General features: G+C 47.3%; 1 protein-coding gene across 3 annotated transcripts; it reads left to right on the forward strand.

The window, feature by feature from the left end:
• The first annotated feature begins 2300 nt into the window (after positions 1–2300).
• On the forward strand, positions 2301–16427 carry FAM78B (family with sequence similarity 78 member B). Of its 3 annotated transcripts, XR_013988107.1 has the most exons (3): positions 2301–2569; positions 6013–14475; positions 14630–16427. XR_013988107.1 is itself a non-coding variant. In XM_081011930.1 (2 exons), exons 1-2 carry the CDS (start codon positions 2307–2309, stop codon positions 6533–6535), a joined length of 786 nt encoding a protein of 261 aa, XP_080868056.1. In that variant the 5' UTR covers positions 2301–2306; the 3' UTR covers positions 6536–14487. The 3 variants fall into 3 exon arrangements, 2 of the variants coding, with proteins under 2 accessions (XP_080868056.1, XP_080868057.1); XM_081011930.1 differs by lacking the exon at positions 14630–16427 and having other exon boundaries at positions 6013–14487; XM_081011931.1 differs by lacking the exons at positions 2301–2569; positions 14630–16427 and adding an exon at positions 3552–3708 and having other exon boundaries at positions 6013–14487.
• The last annotated feature ends 406 nt before the right edge of the window (positions 16428–16833 follow it).

Raw genomic sequence — 16833 nt, forward strand, 5'->3', positions numbered from 1 at the left:
TGGTTCCTCAGTATGATGACCTCTGTTGAGAAAGAGACAGGAGAAACATGTTTTTGCTAATTCTCCTTTATCTCTCAGCAGCATTTGATACCAATGACCAGAGGTTTTCAAGCTTTTTGAGTCCACAGCTCCCTTGATCAGAGGTCGGCAACCTTAATTGGAGGATGAGCCAGTTGATGCGCCATCTGTTGGAGGATGGGCTGGAGCGTGTGCGCACGCACGCTCTTCCGGGTAGGAGGAGCGCCCATGCATGTGCGCGCACACTATTTCCGGTGCTCCTACAACCTTGAAGTGCGCCGGAAATAGCATGTGCACATGCGCACGAGTGCTTCTCTGTACTGCATGCTTGCACACACGCTATTTCCAGCACACATCTGGGTCGGAGGAGCGCCCATGTGCATGCGCACAGGCGCCATCAACCCAGAAGTCAGTCCCCGCGCCGCACCTGTAAGAGAGGGCAGCGGGGGGGCGGCATGGGTCACCATGGGCCAGTTAGACAAGCCTTGTGGGCCGCTACCGACCCATGGCCCTTAGGTTGCCGACCCCTGCCCTTGACCCATGGGGCTCAGGAGCTGTTATGTCACCCCTTGCCTGCAGAGCTGGCAGCCTCTCACCCTTTTCCAAAAACCCTCCCTTGGGGAGTATTCCCTCAGCCTCCTCTCCTCGGGAGTCCTTTGGGCAGCAGCTGCCACCACCCCTGGTCTCTGAGCTGCCCCCCTGCCCAAAAGAGAGGTGGCTCCTAACACTGCCCCACAGGGGCCTGGGACTTGCTGTCCATTCCCAACAGCAAGGACTGGCAGACTGGCTGGCTGGGCTCCCTCAACCACTTGCTTGCGTACTCCAAGGCTGCCTCAGCTCCTGGCAACCAGCACCCCCTGGCCAGCCCCAGAGGCACCATTCACCTGTGGAGCTTACAACCAGGGCTACTGCCACAAACAGCTGTGCCAGCCTTTGGGAGGCAGAGACGCAAGAGAGCCTCAGGGGAGGGAGGGGAGGAAAGAGGAACAGAAGCCAGGGTTGCCCACTGTACCCCTGATCACCATTCAAGGCACCCCAGGGTGCCACGGCACACTGGTTGAAAACCACTACCATTGACCATGGTATCCTTCTGGAGTGGCAGAATGGGTGGTGCCACTTTGTGATGGTTCTGTCCTACTTGGATGGTCTCTTCCAGACAGGGAGGCTTGAAGAGTGCTCTTTGGCCCCGTGGAGTCTTCAGTGTGGAGTTCCTTGGGATTTGATTCTATTCCCCATGCTATTTAACATATGCATGAAACTGCTGAGTGGGGTTATCTGGAGTTTTGTCACCAATATACTAATGACAAACAGCCCCGCTTCTCCTATACATCTGCAGGTAAGGCAGTGGAAGTGCTGGACCACTGTCTTGCCTTCAGCTTGTGCAGAATTTGGCGACCAGATTGTTCACCAGGACAAGATGGTTTGAGCATATTACACCGAACATGGCCTGACTGGATTAGCTGCCTGTTAGTTTCCAGGCCCAATTTGAAGTGCTCAGGACCACAATACTTCCAGGACCGCCTCTGTCCATCTGAATCAGCCCAGACCCTGCCAGCATCATCCTCAGATGCCCTTCTTGGTGTGCCTCCTCCACGAGGTCTGGAGAGCCACGAGGACGGGCTCCCCATTGGTGGGATGCTGCTCTCCCCAGGGAGGCTCACCTGGCACCTTCCTTACTGTGTTTGGCACCAGGTGAAAACGCTCCCCTTTTCTGAAGCCTTGGCTCATGAAACAATTTATGGCCTTTTAAATGGTGTCTTTTGGCGCGGTGGGGGGGGGTGTGTTTTGTTTGTCATGTGTGTGTTGTTGCTTTTATACTGTAAACTGCCCTGTGATCTTCCCATGAAGGGCGGTATAGAAATTTAATAAACAATGGCGAAAGCAATAAAAACGATATTTTAACAAACACACACACCCCATCCAATAGCACCCGGTGCAAGGCTACAGGTGTTTCCCTGTGCGGCTTCCCTTTGGCTTCCGCCCGCGCCTCTTGGGGGAGCCCCCAGCCGCCGCCCGCCCGCCAGCATCCTTCCCCGCGGCGGCCCTGCGCGCTTGGGCGCCGCTGCTCTGACCCGCTTCTCCTTCCCTTCACGTGACTCCTTCCCTCACACGTGTCCCCGGCGCGCCCTGCTCGGCGTCGGAGAGGAAGCCGCCGGCGAGTGGCGGGCCGGGCGAGCAGGTGGAGCCGCCGGGCGGGCGGGCGGGCTGCGATGCTCGGGGGGCGGCGGGCGGGGGGCGGCGGGGCCCCCGGGGGGCGGGCGGGCTAGCGGGGGCGGCGGGTCCGGGCCATGGGCTGCCTGCAGAGCGTGGCGTGCAAGGCGCGCGTGCGGCGGGAGCACATCGTGGTGTCGGACGTGTCGGCGTGCATCGAGCCGGGCGCCACGGCCCTGGAGGAGACCTCGCCCATCGTGCTGCGCTACCGGACGCCCTACTTCCGCGCCGCCGCGCGCGTCCTCATGCCGCCCATCCCGCGGCGCCACACCTGGGTGGTGGGCTGGATCCAGGCCTGCAACCACATGGAGTTCTACAACACCTACAGCGACCTGGGCATGTGAGTGGCGCCGGGAAGAGGGGGGGGGCTCACCGGGTCGCCATAGGAACCCTGCGCCCTCCCACAAAGATGGCTGCCCCCCCCCTCATGGACCCCAAAGGGAGAGGCCGCCGCGGCGGAAGACACCGGGCAGGACAGCTGGGCCGGCCGAGGCTGCCCCGGGAGCAAGAGCGCCCCCTCGGCCCGGGGGCGGGGTGGGACGGCGCCCTTGGGCGCAGCACCTTCCTTAGCTGCTGTCATGGGCAAAGGCTGCTCCTCCTCGCCTAGAGTTTTCTGGGGCCAAGCAGCCCAAATCGCAGCAAACCCAGGGAGGAAATTGCTGAAATGTCTACAGTTGAAATACAAGCCCCGTGGCAGCTCTCAAGTAAAAGTGAAAATGGGAGAGGTTGGTGAGTTGCGGGTCTTCTGTCCTCTCGTGTAGCTTGGCCCTCAGCTGCTTCTCCTTGGGTGTCTCTTCCCCTCCCCTTTCGATGCTCCAACACCTACAGCAACATGGTCCTTTGTGAGCAGTGCTAATTGAGCCCACCTGGGCAGGTGAGTGCACCTGTCCTCATGTCACCAGGCACCCTTCTCCTCCTGCAAGAAAGCACCTTGGACAGTGCACTGCTGTGCCAACCACTGCAAAGCTACACGTCCCCCTTTAAGTGTAGCATCAGGAAAGTGAATGTTCTGTCCTGGCAGTGAATTACCTCCTGTTGCTAGAAGACTCAACAGCACTTTGGAGCTCCTTTTCATGTGGTTGTCTTGGGCCTCATGATGATTTGGAATAACTTGATACTCTTGAGCTCTTATCCTTCCTAATCAGCAATCATAATGATATTTGATTTTTACATTGTATTGTACTTTTATTTCAGAAATCCTTACAGCAGTTCTGTAAGAGAAGTCAATGGATTGTCCCCATATGAGGAGCTGAGGGATAGTAGCAACATATGTATGACAGATTCTACAAAAGAAACCCTTTGCCAGCTTGTTAATTGTCACCCTCTCCTCCCCCCCCCCTTCTGATAGTAAAGACTGTGGCAGCCCTGGCAAGGTTCTTTGGGGAAGCAGTTGCATTGTGGGAGTTCCCCAGTGACACTGCCACCAGATAAAAGGCATTGTGCTTGACATTTGTGGGGAACGTGGCCTCCATGCAAAAGGTAGAGTTGATCCTTAAATCAAATGAAGGCTATTTGTGATTTAAAGGTCAAGACCAGCATTTTGAAGTCTTCCCTGACATAGATTGCTGCTGATAGGCCCAAGGCTCATTCCCAGTCATAAATTGCTCACCACATTTTGAAAGTTTCTGAACAGTTGTTCAAAGGCAGTTCAGCATAGAACATACAATCGTGGGAAAAAGAAAGTACACCCTCTTTGAATTCTGTGGTTTTGCACTTAAGGACATAATCATCTGTTCTTTAGAAGGTCTTAAAATTGTAGAACCACCTTTAGCAGCAATAACTTGAACTAATTGTTTTCTGTAGGACTTAATCTGTCTCTCACATCGTTGTGGAGGAATTTTGGCCCACTCTTCTGACTCGGCCATTGCAACCCCTTGATTCTGTTCTTTTTCAGCCATTCTGTTGTAGATTTGCTGGTGAACTTGGTATCATTGTTCTGTTGCATGACCCAATTTCATCCAAGCTTCAGCTGTTGGGCAGATGGCCTCACATTTGACTCTAGAATACTTTAGTATATAGTTCATGGCGGACTCAATGACTGCAAGGTCCTGTGGCTGCAAAACAAGCCCAAATCATCATCCCTCCACCACCGTGCTTGACAGTTGGCATGAGTTGTTTGTGCTGATATGCTGTGTTTAGTTTTCACCAAACATGGTGCTGTGCATTACGGCCAAACATCTCCACTTTGGTCTCATCTGTCCAAAGGACATTGTTCCAGAACAATGTTTGTTTTTCAGTTGCAGTAAGATCCTGCCACAGTAGATATATTAATATTGGAGGTGCTGAAAGACTCTTTGTTATTTAAATGAACAATGGAATGGGGTAGAAATTGAGGTATGCACATGTGTGAGAGAGAGAACCTGCATCTTAGAAGCTCTTGCGGGTGCTCCCTGTTGGGTTCTCATAGATCTACTGCATAGCCTTCTATGTTCCCCTAGTGTGAAGGTCAGATTTTAGAGCAGAAAACATCTGTGACCCACCAGATGTTTCTGGAGCACATCTCCTATCATCGCTGGCAATTGGCCTAATGAGAGTTGGATGGCGACAGCACTGGGAGGGCCACAGGTTCCTTATCCCTATTTTAGAGAGTGACGTAGTATGTCAAAGAGCAGCACTACACTTTACCAGAAGAGTGATTAGCAGCAGTTCAATTAGAAGGGGACAGGTTAACGATGCTCTTGGTGTAGCACTAAAGTAATTGCTATCCCTGTTCTCTTTCTCTTGGGTTCCCTTTGTTCTCATACTGTGAAATGGGGTAGATAGATAAAAGTGGACCCAAACCTGAATCCATCTGAATCCATCCTACTGGAATCCCTGAGGTTGATGTATTAGCGTGCTTGAAAGTGTTGGGCACAGTCAGCTTCCTGCTGCTTCAGTGGCATCGTTGCAAAAGTTGCCAGTGAAGGGATGCTGTCTATGTGAGAAGGTTGTGTCACAATCAATACATACTAGCCAAAGCTATTTGCTTAGAAGGCTGTCTGCTGCTGAAGTGTTGTACATCATTTTACTTCAGCTCTTTTGCCATTTAGAGTGGTAGTTTTTAATCTTTCCAGGCCTGGGAAATACACAGTGGTGCCTCGCAAGACGAAAAGAATCCGTTCCGCGAGTCTCTTCGTTTTGCGGTTTTTTCGTCTTGCGAAGCAAGCCCATTAGCGGATTAGCGCTATTAGCGGGTTTAGCGGATCAGCTGATAAGCGGCTTAGTGGCTTAACGGATCAGCTGTTAAGCGGTTTAGCGGATCAGCTGATAAGCGGCTTAGTGGCTTAACGGATCAGCTGTTAAGCGGCTTAACGGATCAGCTGATAAGCGGCTTAGTGGCTTAACGGATCAGCTGTTAAGCGGCTTAGCGGATCAGCTGATAAGCGGCTTAGCGATCAGCTGTTAAGCGGCTTAGCGGATCAGCTGATAAGGGCTTAGCGGCTTGGGGAAAAGGGGGGGGAGGAAAAAAACCCCGCAGGAACTCGCAAGACATTTTCATCTTGCAAAGCGAGCCCATAGGAAATTCGTTTCGCGAAGCACCTCCAAAACGGAAAACCCTTTCGTCTAGCGGGTTTTCCGTCTTGCGAGGCATTCGTCTTGCGGGGCACCACTGCATTTAGATCCAGCCTGAAACATAGGACTCACTTTTAGTATTTTTTCTATACCTTTTATTGTATTTTTAGTCTTTCATTCCCCTTGCCCTCCTATTTCACCCCTCTTCCCTCTTGCTCTTAAACATTCTTAGCAACTGTTAATACAGCTCTTAACCCATGTTTTTATTTTGTTTTTGCTTTGCCCCTCTAGGTCAAGCTGGGAACTTCCAGACTTGAGAGAAGGGCGTGTAAAAGCCATCAGTGACTCTGATGGAGTGAGCTACCCCTGGTATGGGAACACCACAGAAACAGTGACCTTGATTGGCCCCACCAATAAGGTCTCCAGGTTCTCCGTCAGTATGAATGACAATTTCTACCCCAGTGTAACGTGGGCTGTTCCTGTGAGTGACAGCAACGTGCCACTACTAACCAGGATCAAACGGGACCAAAGCTTTACGACGTGGCTAGTAGCCATGAATATGACCACCAAGGAAAAGATTATTTTGCAGACTATAAAGTGGAGGATGCGAGTGGACATTGAAGTTGATCCCATGCAACTCTTGGGCAAGCGAGCCCGGCTAGTGGGGAGGACTCAGCAGGAGCAGCCCAAAATTTTGAGCAGAATGGAACCCATCCCACCAAATGCACTAGTGAAACCCAATGCCAATGATGCCCAGGTCCTTATGTGGAGACCCAAAAGAGGACCGCCTTTGGTAGTGATACCACCCAAATAAAAAATACACTTAATGGTATCAATGAGGGCTTTTGCCACCACTGGCATGGATAACTGAGCCAAAGAAGACCTCTGTGTTCACCTGCCTTTTGCGATACAAATGCAAAGAGGGCTTCTTCAAGACAGCGTGAGATCGCAATGGCCAGTGCTAGGCCACAGTAGAGTAGCTGGACGTATGGACTTCGGAAGATTTAGGTTGTTTCACACTTTGAGTGTGTTCTCATGTGGAAAGAGGCTGAAACACAGAGATCCAGAGTTTGATTTCCAGTGCCTGTGGCCAATGCTGCTTCCCAGCCAACTAGATGTAGTCCTGGAGGCTGTTCTTACCAGACATTCAGTGCAATGCCTGCTCTTTGGGTTAAGACAGGAAGGGATGGCATATTCCCACAACATGATACCTATGCATTTTTGATTGATAATCAATATTATCACCTGCTCATTAGAAGGAAGAAAATGTTTACAAAGGGGGGGACAAGAATGCCGTCTGTTAAGCTTCACATTTGTAGAAAGTGCAGCTTTATCCCGAGGAAACTGTCCATGGTGCTGAACTAAAACACATTTTGAACTACCAATAATATCACCCACTCTCCCTCTTTCTGGGGCTAATTGATTCGGCCTCATCGGGTTCAGACCTTTTGCATGTTTCTCGGTGTGTTTCAAGTAGTTGTAAGTGTAGGAGTTCTGCCATAGTTTTCTATGCTGTGGGTGAAATGCAAGGCAAATCAACTGGCTACACCTTAAAAACAAAACAAAATGAAAAACCACACACCATTCCCAGTTCTGCTTTTTATCCAAGCACAGTTAATCTGTATTTCAGAAGATTGTCTGTGCACAGTATGTTTCTCCAGCACAGTGGGAAAGGGTTGTATCTGGCACCCAGAAAAGCCCAGGCACAATATTGCTCAGTGTTTGGGGGGCGGGGGGTGGGTTGGATTCTAACAATCTTGGTATGTTGTTTCTGCCATAGGAAGATTGAGATTGCCATTGAACAAGGAAAATGGGTAATGCTGGAAACACTACTTCTTTCCATATCCTCCCAATCAGTGACAGTTTTGCTCATGGTGGAGAAAAGACTGGGAGAAAGAACACCACCTGGAGCAAAAGCGTTATCTTGTTAATGGACAGTCAGAGCTGGACAGAAACTCACAAGGTTAGATGCCACTGACTGACTGACTGACTGACTGACTGACTGACCTACCTATTTATTTATTTATTTATTTATTTATTTACCAACCAACCAACCACTTTCCTCCAAGGAACGGAGGATGGCATACATGGCTCCCTCATTTTGTCTTCACAACAGCTCTGTGAAGTAGCTTAGGCTGAGAGAGTATGACTTGTCCAAGATCATGAAATTACCTTCATGGCTGAGTGGAGATTTGTATCTGGGTTGCCAAGTCCTTGTCCAACACTATTTGAAAATGCATGACATAGAGGGAAGGTTTTCTGAAAATTATTCCTTTCCCATATTTAATGTAGTTAAGGAAAGTATTATTAGATCATCCCATATTTGAGGAGGAATTTTTGATTTTATGTAGGATAAATGAAGATTGGAAGGTAATGGGAACTTCTCTTGAGCATTTGTCAGAACCACAGATTGGTAGCATCTTTGCTTATGATGGTGATGGTGTCCTAGCAGGAAAGGGAAGAGAACCTATGGAGTTTAGCTCCTGTGAAATCTCCAGAGATGTGCAGTCAGCTTACTTCTCTTTCTGCTCTGTTGCTGACTCTCAGCCAACACCCGTTCTGGAAAACTGGGAGGAGGAACACAGTGCGTCAGTGATTATAGCTCCAAGCTTTGGTTTTTGGTTCTCCAACTGTGGAAATGGAGCATTAAAAGGCTTTTGAGCAAAATTAGTGTAGAAAAGTGTGTAGAAGATGAAAACTACTGACATTAACTCCCAGAATAATGTGAACATACTACTTCAGATAGAAAATGTAGATGAGAGATAAACAGAAGTTGAAGATTTATGTTGTGAATTACTGTATAACAAACAATTGGTTGCAGAATCCATAATAGCACAGCACATGGGGCCTTTTTGTGGATTCCCACCATAATTCTGCAAGTGGTCAGCTACTGGCCTTAATAATTTAAATTCTCAAGTGAACAGAGATTGGCACTCCTAAAGAGTGATACATTTTCCACTGAGTTCTTCATCTAGTTCCATCTCTTTTAGAGCTATGATTTCATTAGTCTCCAGGTTCCTCACTCAGCTCTTCAGCTGAAGTGCCCAGGCAGGTCTGATCAGAGCAGAATAGAGGGGTATTTGTCGTGATCTGGGCACTATATTTCTGTTGATGTAGCTTAGAATTGCCTTAGCTTTTTTAGCTGCCACTTCATCCTGCTGAATCATGTTTAGCTACTAAAACCCCTAGATCCTTTCTACATGTACTGCTGCCAAGCCAGGTATCACCTATCCTTTATTTGGGCACCTTAGTTAGCCTACCATAATGCAGAACTTCATATTCATTTTCGTTGAAATTCGTTTTGCTTGTTTGGTTTTGTTAGTTTTGGCCCAGATCCTGCCAAGATCACCTTGATTCCTGCATCTAAGTATTAGCAAGAACTCTCAGTTTAGTGTCATTTGGAAATGTGATGAGCAAACATTGGACAGCACTGGGTTTAGGGAAACCCTGAGGGTTTCTAGGTTGATGACCCATTGAAGAGCACTCTTTGGGAACAGTACCTAGCTTTCCATCAAAATATGAGAGAGCTTGTTAAAAATCGTTAAGATACTTTGTGCACATCTGCACCCCTGATCTAGCAAGCCATTAGCTGCAGCCCAAAAGGAGATGAAATTAGCTTGACATGAACTCTTGCTGGCTCTTTGTAACCATTGTGCTTTTTTAAAGACAGACCAACTGTTAATAATCTGTTTAGAATTTTTCTAAGCATTGATGCCAAGTGAACTTGCCATCAATCACCCTTTGTGTCGCTATCTTCAGAAGGGGGGAATTTGCCCGCCATCAGTCACCTAGCATGCCACCTGTTCTCCAATAAGTCTCAAAAATTACAGGGACTCTGATACAGTCATACCTTGGGATGAATATGCTTCAGGTTAAGCATTTTCGGGTTGCGCTGCCACATGCGCAGATGCTCAAAATGACATCACGCCCATGCACAGAAGCGGCAAAACACGACCCGTGCAGTCGTGTGTTATGTTCACTTCAGGATGCAAATGGGGCTCCGGAATGGATCCCGTTCACATCCAGAGGTACCACTGCATTATCTCTGCAATGCAGCTCATGTGACCCTGGACCACATTTAGGGCAGCTAGGTGTTGCTGTTTGCATCTTGAGTAATAATTCCCTTAATTATTTCGTCTATCTTTTTATTTTTTATTTTTGGCAGAATTTTACTTTTGGGAGAAGATAGAGGTGAAGTGGGGGTTGAGCAGTCCCATCTTCTCCCTGCCTCCCACTAACATTTCCATTCAACTGATCTATGGTTTTCTTGTTCCTCCACTTGCTCCAGACTGGCTCCTTCTTGTTGTTTTTAGCCTTTCTCACAAGCCTAAGTTCATCCTGAGCTTTATCTCCCTGACACTTGCCCTACAACCTTGGCTATTCATGTGTCCACATCCGTGATAGTCTGCCCATGTTTTCATCTCTGATAAAGAACATTGGGGGAATGTAACCAAAGTCTTCCTGCCCAGCCTGTGTGGATTCTCAAGACCTGTGCCTTTGCTTGGCCCTGGCTGGGAGCAACTGCTATTTCCATTACCTCAGCAAACCAGTGACTGTTTGAGGAGCCTAATGCTCTGAAAGACTAGGACAAACTCTTCCTGGAAATGTTCTGCACAAAGGATTATAATGGCCTCCCAAAAAGCTGAATGGAGAGTTTTATTATTTTCTGCTGTTTCTGAAAATTAAAATGGAACAGCTTATTGAAAGGTAGTGCAGTTTTAAATATATGTTTTCTTATAAAATATCTCATTTAAAATTAATTATCCTAATTCTGGGAAAAAGAAAATAAACAACGTTGCAGAAAAGGAAAGGAACAGTGAATTATAGTATGGAATACCCCCGCCCCAATCACACCCTAAATGTTGGTACTTGAATATCTAACTTAAAGTAAGGGCAGCCATGATCAGGGGACTGGAGCAACTCTGCCATGAGGAAGGCTTACAACATTTGGGACTATTTACATGAAAGAAAGACATAAGGAAGGACATGATAGAGGGGTCAAAAATTATGTATGGTGTAGAGAAAGTGATGAGAAGTTGTTCTGTTTTGAAACATGGCCTCAGCAGTACAGAGGTTCCACAAAGGCTTCTGAGGTAGAAGAGGGCAACAGCATATCTTCAGGCGGGAGACATCCTGGCCCAACTAGGTCCTCTTGCAGAAATTCCTCTCCCACTTCAGCTCTGTGGCCTCATCCCCTGAAGGAGGGATCTGACCCCAGGGGGATGGCAAGTCTTTCTTCCTCTCTCACAACACTCCAATCTAAGACCCATCCAATTAAGCAGAAGAATGGGAGACTGGTACTTTTTCACCCAGCACAGAGTAAATTGCCGTGTTCTGTGGGCTTCGCACAGACATTGGACTGAAGACCAGTTGCTGGGCAGCATCAGTGGGAGGGGGCTGTTGCCCTCATGTCTGCTCCCTGGCTTCCCATAGACCTGTGGCTGGGGGAACAACCTGCAGGGCTAGATTGGCCTTTGGTCTGATCCCGCAGATGAGCCTTTTTGGTGTATTGAAGAAACTCATTAGGAGAGAGGTGTGCATGCACCCCAGTTCCCTTTTCTGGCTATCATGTGCCTAATGCTTGTTCTTTTACATGGTCCTGGCCCCCTGGTCAGAATGCTGCTTCTCAGCAGTTGTTTCTTTTTGAAGATGGACAACAATATTGTTTGTCCCTGGCAGCGTTAAAAGGCCTGTGTGAGAAACCAAAAACTGCCCCCATTGAAGATTTGCAGACAGCCTGTCCCCAGGCCAGAAATGCAAGCTAGCAAACATGCATTGGTGCAGTAGAATAGAGATCTGATTGACAACTAATACTGATGTCCTGTTACTTGGCTTTGGGATATAAAAGATGGAACCCATATCTGTGCAGTATAGTAAGTGGTGTTGTGTACATTAGACATGGCTATTCCAACAATCCCACTTGCCATGATAAGTGTTGTGCTACCTTTGGGCAGGAGGAATGGCCCGCCTCCAGGGTTTGAACCTGCAGGTGTAGGCAGAGATCTGCCTGCTAGTTGCTTGGCAGTCCCCACCACCTCCAAAGCTGTGAGGAAGGTTGGAGGTTGTTTGCCAGCGACATGGCAAATATACCCTGGAGAGCCGTGTCGGGGTGGAATTTGGTCTTTCAGATTTTAGTGGCACCTTGAGCAAGGGTTGACACCAACTTGCCCGGGGGGGGGGGGCGGGTTGGGGCCTTCAAGTTTGGCATAGCCAGCAAAACTGATAATTGGTATCCGTTCTCCTTGCAACTTGACTTTACTTCAAGCTACTTCACTGTTTGAGATACTGTAACTAAAAAGTCTTTGTGTGTGTATTTTAAGTGTGTTGCTCAAGTGAAGATCAATCAGGGTGGTGATTTAAGAGGTCCCTCTTAGGCACATTGCAGGACCTCACTGCTTCTTGGGTGAGCGAGAGCATGGAACTCAATAGATACAACTTAAGGTGCAGGGAATGTTCAGGGAGAATGAGCCCAAGATGTTCAAAGCAGAGACTAATATTGTAAGCAATTTAGTCTTTGTTTGAGTGTAATGCCCAGCTGTGAAGGAATGCAGGTGTGTAGCCCACTAGCTAATTTCAGGCCCAAGTCAAAACTGGCCCCCACTCCAGGCTGCTTTTTGTCAATAACAAAAATATTTTTTTTGAAACATTTAGCACAACTGGTTCAGATACTGGATTAGTGGGTCATCAGAAGGGTCTCTGGCAGTGCCTGGGTCAGCTGTTCTGACATACAATAGGTAGAGGATCCCAGGAAATGGGTATATTTAGAATGGAATGGAGTCCTAGGAAAGCAAGAAAAATGCAGAGAAGGTACCAGGCCAGTTCTCAGATTACATTGGGGGCAAGAGAAGGCCTGACCCCTTACCCTTTCATTGGCCCCCTTAGCTCCTGTTTCTAAAGGCTGCAGAAAGCATGATTGGGCTAAAATTGGGGTGACTCAGGGTGGCTTGTGGGTTTCATTAAGCCCCCCCCCCCTACTTTTTCTCATATAAAAAAAGACTAGCATCTTTAGAGGAAATGGAAAGCCAAAAGACTATGGCCAACAGTCAAAGAGGTGAGGATGACTGATACTACATATTGATTGAAAACAGCCAACCAGATCTTTATGGGGCTGACATCTGCCAGTGTAAATATGCAAGCCTTTCTGTTAAACAGCACCCCTTCCAAATTCTCACCTGTGCATAGGACAATGCTATTTCTAAAAACTAATGCTCCCCTCATTTCATAACTGTTGAGCATTCTCTTTTGATTAAATTATTTTGCATTAAGGATGTACAAAATGGGCACATTTTGCATTCTCAATAGTTCCTAGCCCTTAATAGGTTTTGGAAGCACTGCTGTTGTTGTTTTAAGAAAGTGTTTTTGGTGTCTGCAACGAGGCTGGAAGAGAGCAAGGAGCTTAGCACTATAAAGTTGTCAATTTTTTCCTTAATGTTGAGGTTGTATTGGTTAGGAATTTATATAGACATAAAAATATAAGCATTAACTTGGATATAATGGCCTCATTTGCATGTATTTTTAAACGATAGCTAAATAAATGACAGTTTAAAGGTGAACACTCAGTGTGCTGGTGCACACTATTAGAGTTGTGGCCCCTTCACTCCTCCCCAACTGCTGCAACCTCAGTGACGATTTAGACCAGGCTTCCTCAACCTTGGCCCTTCAATTCCCATCATCCCTGACCACTGGTCCTGCTAGCTAGGATCATGGGAGTTGTAGGCCAAAAACATCTGGAAGGCCGAGATTGAGGAAGCCTGACTTTTAGACCAATGAATTCATGGCTTTTCAGTTATATGATTCAGCCGCTATCCACTCCACCTTAGAAGACAAAAACTATGGCTGAGAATGAGCTTCCTTTCTACTCTGCTAAGTTTTGTGCACATTATCCAGCAACAGGCATTGGCACAATAAAACATCCTGCCTGCACTGCTTCAACTTTCTTCCTAGGGGCTGGCAGCCTTGGCAGTCTTTGCTTTCCCCAGTTCTTCGGGCTATCTTAGAACATTTTACTGGATCCCACTTGCAACTTGCTATAAATTGGATTCAGTGGGTTAAGTTGCAGGGAACTGTGTGGCAAATTGCACCTTGGGTCAGTTAAGTGGACTTTCTGGATCCTACCAACCTGTAATCGTTGCCTCTACCAAATGTATGCAATCTTACCAGTTGGCCATGTCTGTTTTGAAATGGTTCCCCCATCTTCTTGAAGCAGCCTCCCCCAATGTGCTCCTGCTGTTTTAGACCAAACTCCATCATCTCCAGCAACATGCTTATAGTCCAAACTGCAGGCTGAGAGCACCAGGGTGCAGAAGGCTGTTTCGAAAGGATCCAACATCTCTCAGGGATAAAAATAGAGCCTGTTTGTAGAATGGGGACTCACAAACTTTCTCCAGCTCTGAAACTGGACATTAACATTCTTCAGTGCCCAGCTGTCTTTTGTGCAAATGCATGTCACACCTGTGCCTTTGCACAATGAGCTCCAGCCTCCAGGGTGGATGCATAGGAGCTGCATCCCCAAGACATCTGTTGCAGCAGGCTGGGCAGTCTGCCTTCACCACTAGAGCCAGTAAACCCTTATGGACTTTTCAGATCCATCTTCTGGGGCCTCAAGAGTAGAGCAGCCTCCCCCTTGGCTCTCACAGATCTCAGAGCTGTGTGGCGGCAACTCTGCTAAAAACGCCTTGCCCTTTTTGCAAGAAAACTGTTCCCGTGCTGGACCCTGGGCTTATCCCACACTTGTCCTCTGCTTAGCAAGCACAGGTCTGAGTAGTTTTGCCTGAGTAGTTGTGCTGGACCCTGGGCTTATCCCACACTTGTCCTCTGCTTAGCAAGCACAGGTCTGAGTAGTTTTGCCTGAGTAGTTGTGCTGGACCCTGGGCTTATCCCACACTTGTCCTCTGCTTAGCAAGCACAGGTCTGAGTAGTTTTGCCTCTGCCCTGCTGCATCCCCCAGGAAGCCTGCTCTTTTAGCACTACATCTGCAGAAAACCCAACGGCTTTTTGTTCCAATTCAGTGCTAACCCACAGGTTTTCCCAGGGGTGGGGGAGCAGCAGGGTAAATGGAAGTGTAGATGAGCCTAGAGAAAGCAGCCCTCCACAACTCCACTCTGCGTAGCTCCATGCCAAATTCTGTGCTTATCTTAATGTTGTGCATCAGGGAAGCAAGCACACTTTGTGTTCTGGACTTGAACATGAACTGCTTTAAACTGAAGGGTACTTACTCAGCTTATTTATTTGATCTATTTATTTTAAGTTATTTTTTTCAATTAAGAGACACATGCACCCTCCTCAGGTGAGCTCTTGAGTATGAAAGGTCTACAGAAAACAGAGGGTGGGGTTGGTTGTACTGAAACAGAGAGCTATACATAGGGAGGGATGATTTTCTCACATGTGCTATTTGTTGTCTTAAGCTTCAACCTTGTCGTTGTCCTTTATCAACAGGATTGGTGGCTATGAATACAACTTCCATTAAATCAGTTGAGGGGGTTGGAGGAAGAGGGTTGAATCTATTCCTTTTGATGTGATTCTCCTTTCATACCTTTGTCTGCTCTTTTTGGATTGCCCTCACCAGTAACAGATTTTGGGCTCTCAAATTTCAGTGCTGGCCAGCATGTCACTAAAATTTGGCAGCCCCATCTCTTGGGGCTCTGTTCTACAGCGTCATGGTGGTGCCCTGTGCAGTGTGGTGTCCAGTGCAGCCAAACTGGTCATAATACTCTAAAACTGCCTCTGCCCTTGGACCCTCAGTTTTCTTCCTTCTCCCTTTGTGGTGTGTGTGTGTGTGTTTTTTACTCCTGCAGTATTAGATGTTGCCAGTTTCAAGAGATATTTATAGGAGCAGGAGCATGTGGAAGTCACTTTGGAAAGAAAAATCAGGTATTCTGCCATTTTGAAAAGACTGGAAGCAGGGAAGGAAGAGGCAAGCGGGCTTTGCAGAGTGCCTTAAAACACTGACTTTAATCTGAAATGGGAAGGGGATTGCTCTTTATCTCTGAATTTTATAGAGGGTCAGGCAATGTTGCATTCCACTTTTCTGGGGTTTTAAACAAATTGTCAAATATATCATGTATTGCAAACAGAAGGCTGTTTCCTTTATTTAGGGGAGATGGGGCAGGTTTAAAGCTCTGGCATCCAAATGTCAGTAACATTTGGGAGAGGATTCCGTGGACATTCATCAACCAGGAAAATGACTAAACTAGAGGCTCCGATGATCTGTCTCACATCTGCAGAACCTTTGATTTTCTCATTTCTTGGTTATGGTTCAAAGATGTTAACATGATGCCTAACCCAACACATGTGTGTCTTTTTCCTCGTAGATACCTTGAAAAACATTTTAAGCATTTGTAAGATGGAACTCTTCAGTAGGGCTTCTCTGGCAAATTTCAAATAATGAGGCGGTTGATGGAGAAATTATGCCCTTAAGTTCAGGAGACCAGGGAGTGGGGGGAAGGCAGCACTGCCATTTGGGGCTGGGAGACCAACTCCAGAGGAGGAAGGGCTCCCTCAAAGTTCCAGGCTAATGTCCTGCTAAAAATGACCAACTCAGCCTGATAAACTTTAAACAACTGAATAGGCCTGTTGGCAAAAGGGTCTTAAAGAGACATCTGAAAACCAGCTGCAAGGGTGCTTGCCAAATCTCTGCTGGAAGGGCATTTCACGCTATGACACTGGGAACGCTAAATACCTGACTTCTGGCTGAACCCATTTGGGCTTCTGAAACATAAAAGGTAAAGCTAAAGGGACCCCTGACCATTAGGTCAGGAGTTTGTTAAGAGGGAGATAGTAAAAGCACAACTTCAGGCAATACCAATGAGACGGAAACATGGAAGGTGCCTAAAGAAGCCAGGGTGGTTATCTAAAGAACTTTTAACTGAGTTAAGATTAAAAAAGGATGTGTACAAAAAATGGAAAAGGGGGGAAACCACCAAAGAGGAATTCAAACAAATAGCCAGCACGTGTAGACATAAAGTCAGAAAAGCTAAAGCACAGAATGAACTCAGGCTTGCTAGAGAGGTTAAAAGCAACAAAAAAGGCTTTTATGGGTATGTTCGTAGCAAAAGGAAGAACAAAGAAACAGTGGGGTCACTCAGAGGAGAAGATGGTGAAATGCAAACAGGG

This window comes from Podarcis pityusensis (genome assembly GCF_964106645.2).
Source record: "Podarcis pityusensis genome assembly, chromosome: 6".
NCBI classification, from domain to species: domain Eukaryota; kingdom Metazoa; phylum Chordata; class Lepidosauria; order Squamata; family Lacertidae; genus Podarcis; species Podarcis pityusensis.

Coding starts and splice junctions, on each gene's coding strand:
- FAM78B (XM_081011930.1), top strand. CDS start 2,307: ATGGGCTGCCTGCAGAGCGTGGCGTGCAAGGCGCGCGTGCGGCGGGAG. Junction 2,570..6,012: donor ACCTACAGCGACCTGGGCAT/GTGAGTGGCGCC, acceptor TTGCCCCTCTAG/GTCAAGCTGGGAACTTCCAG.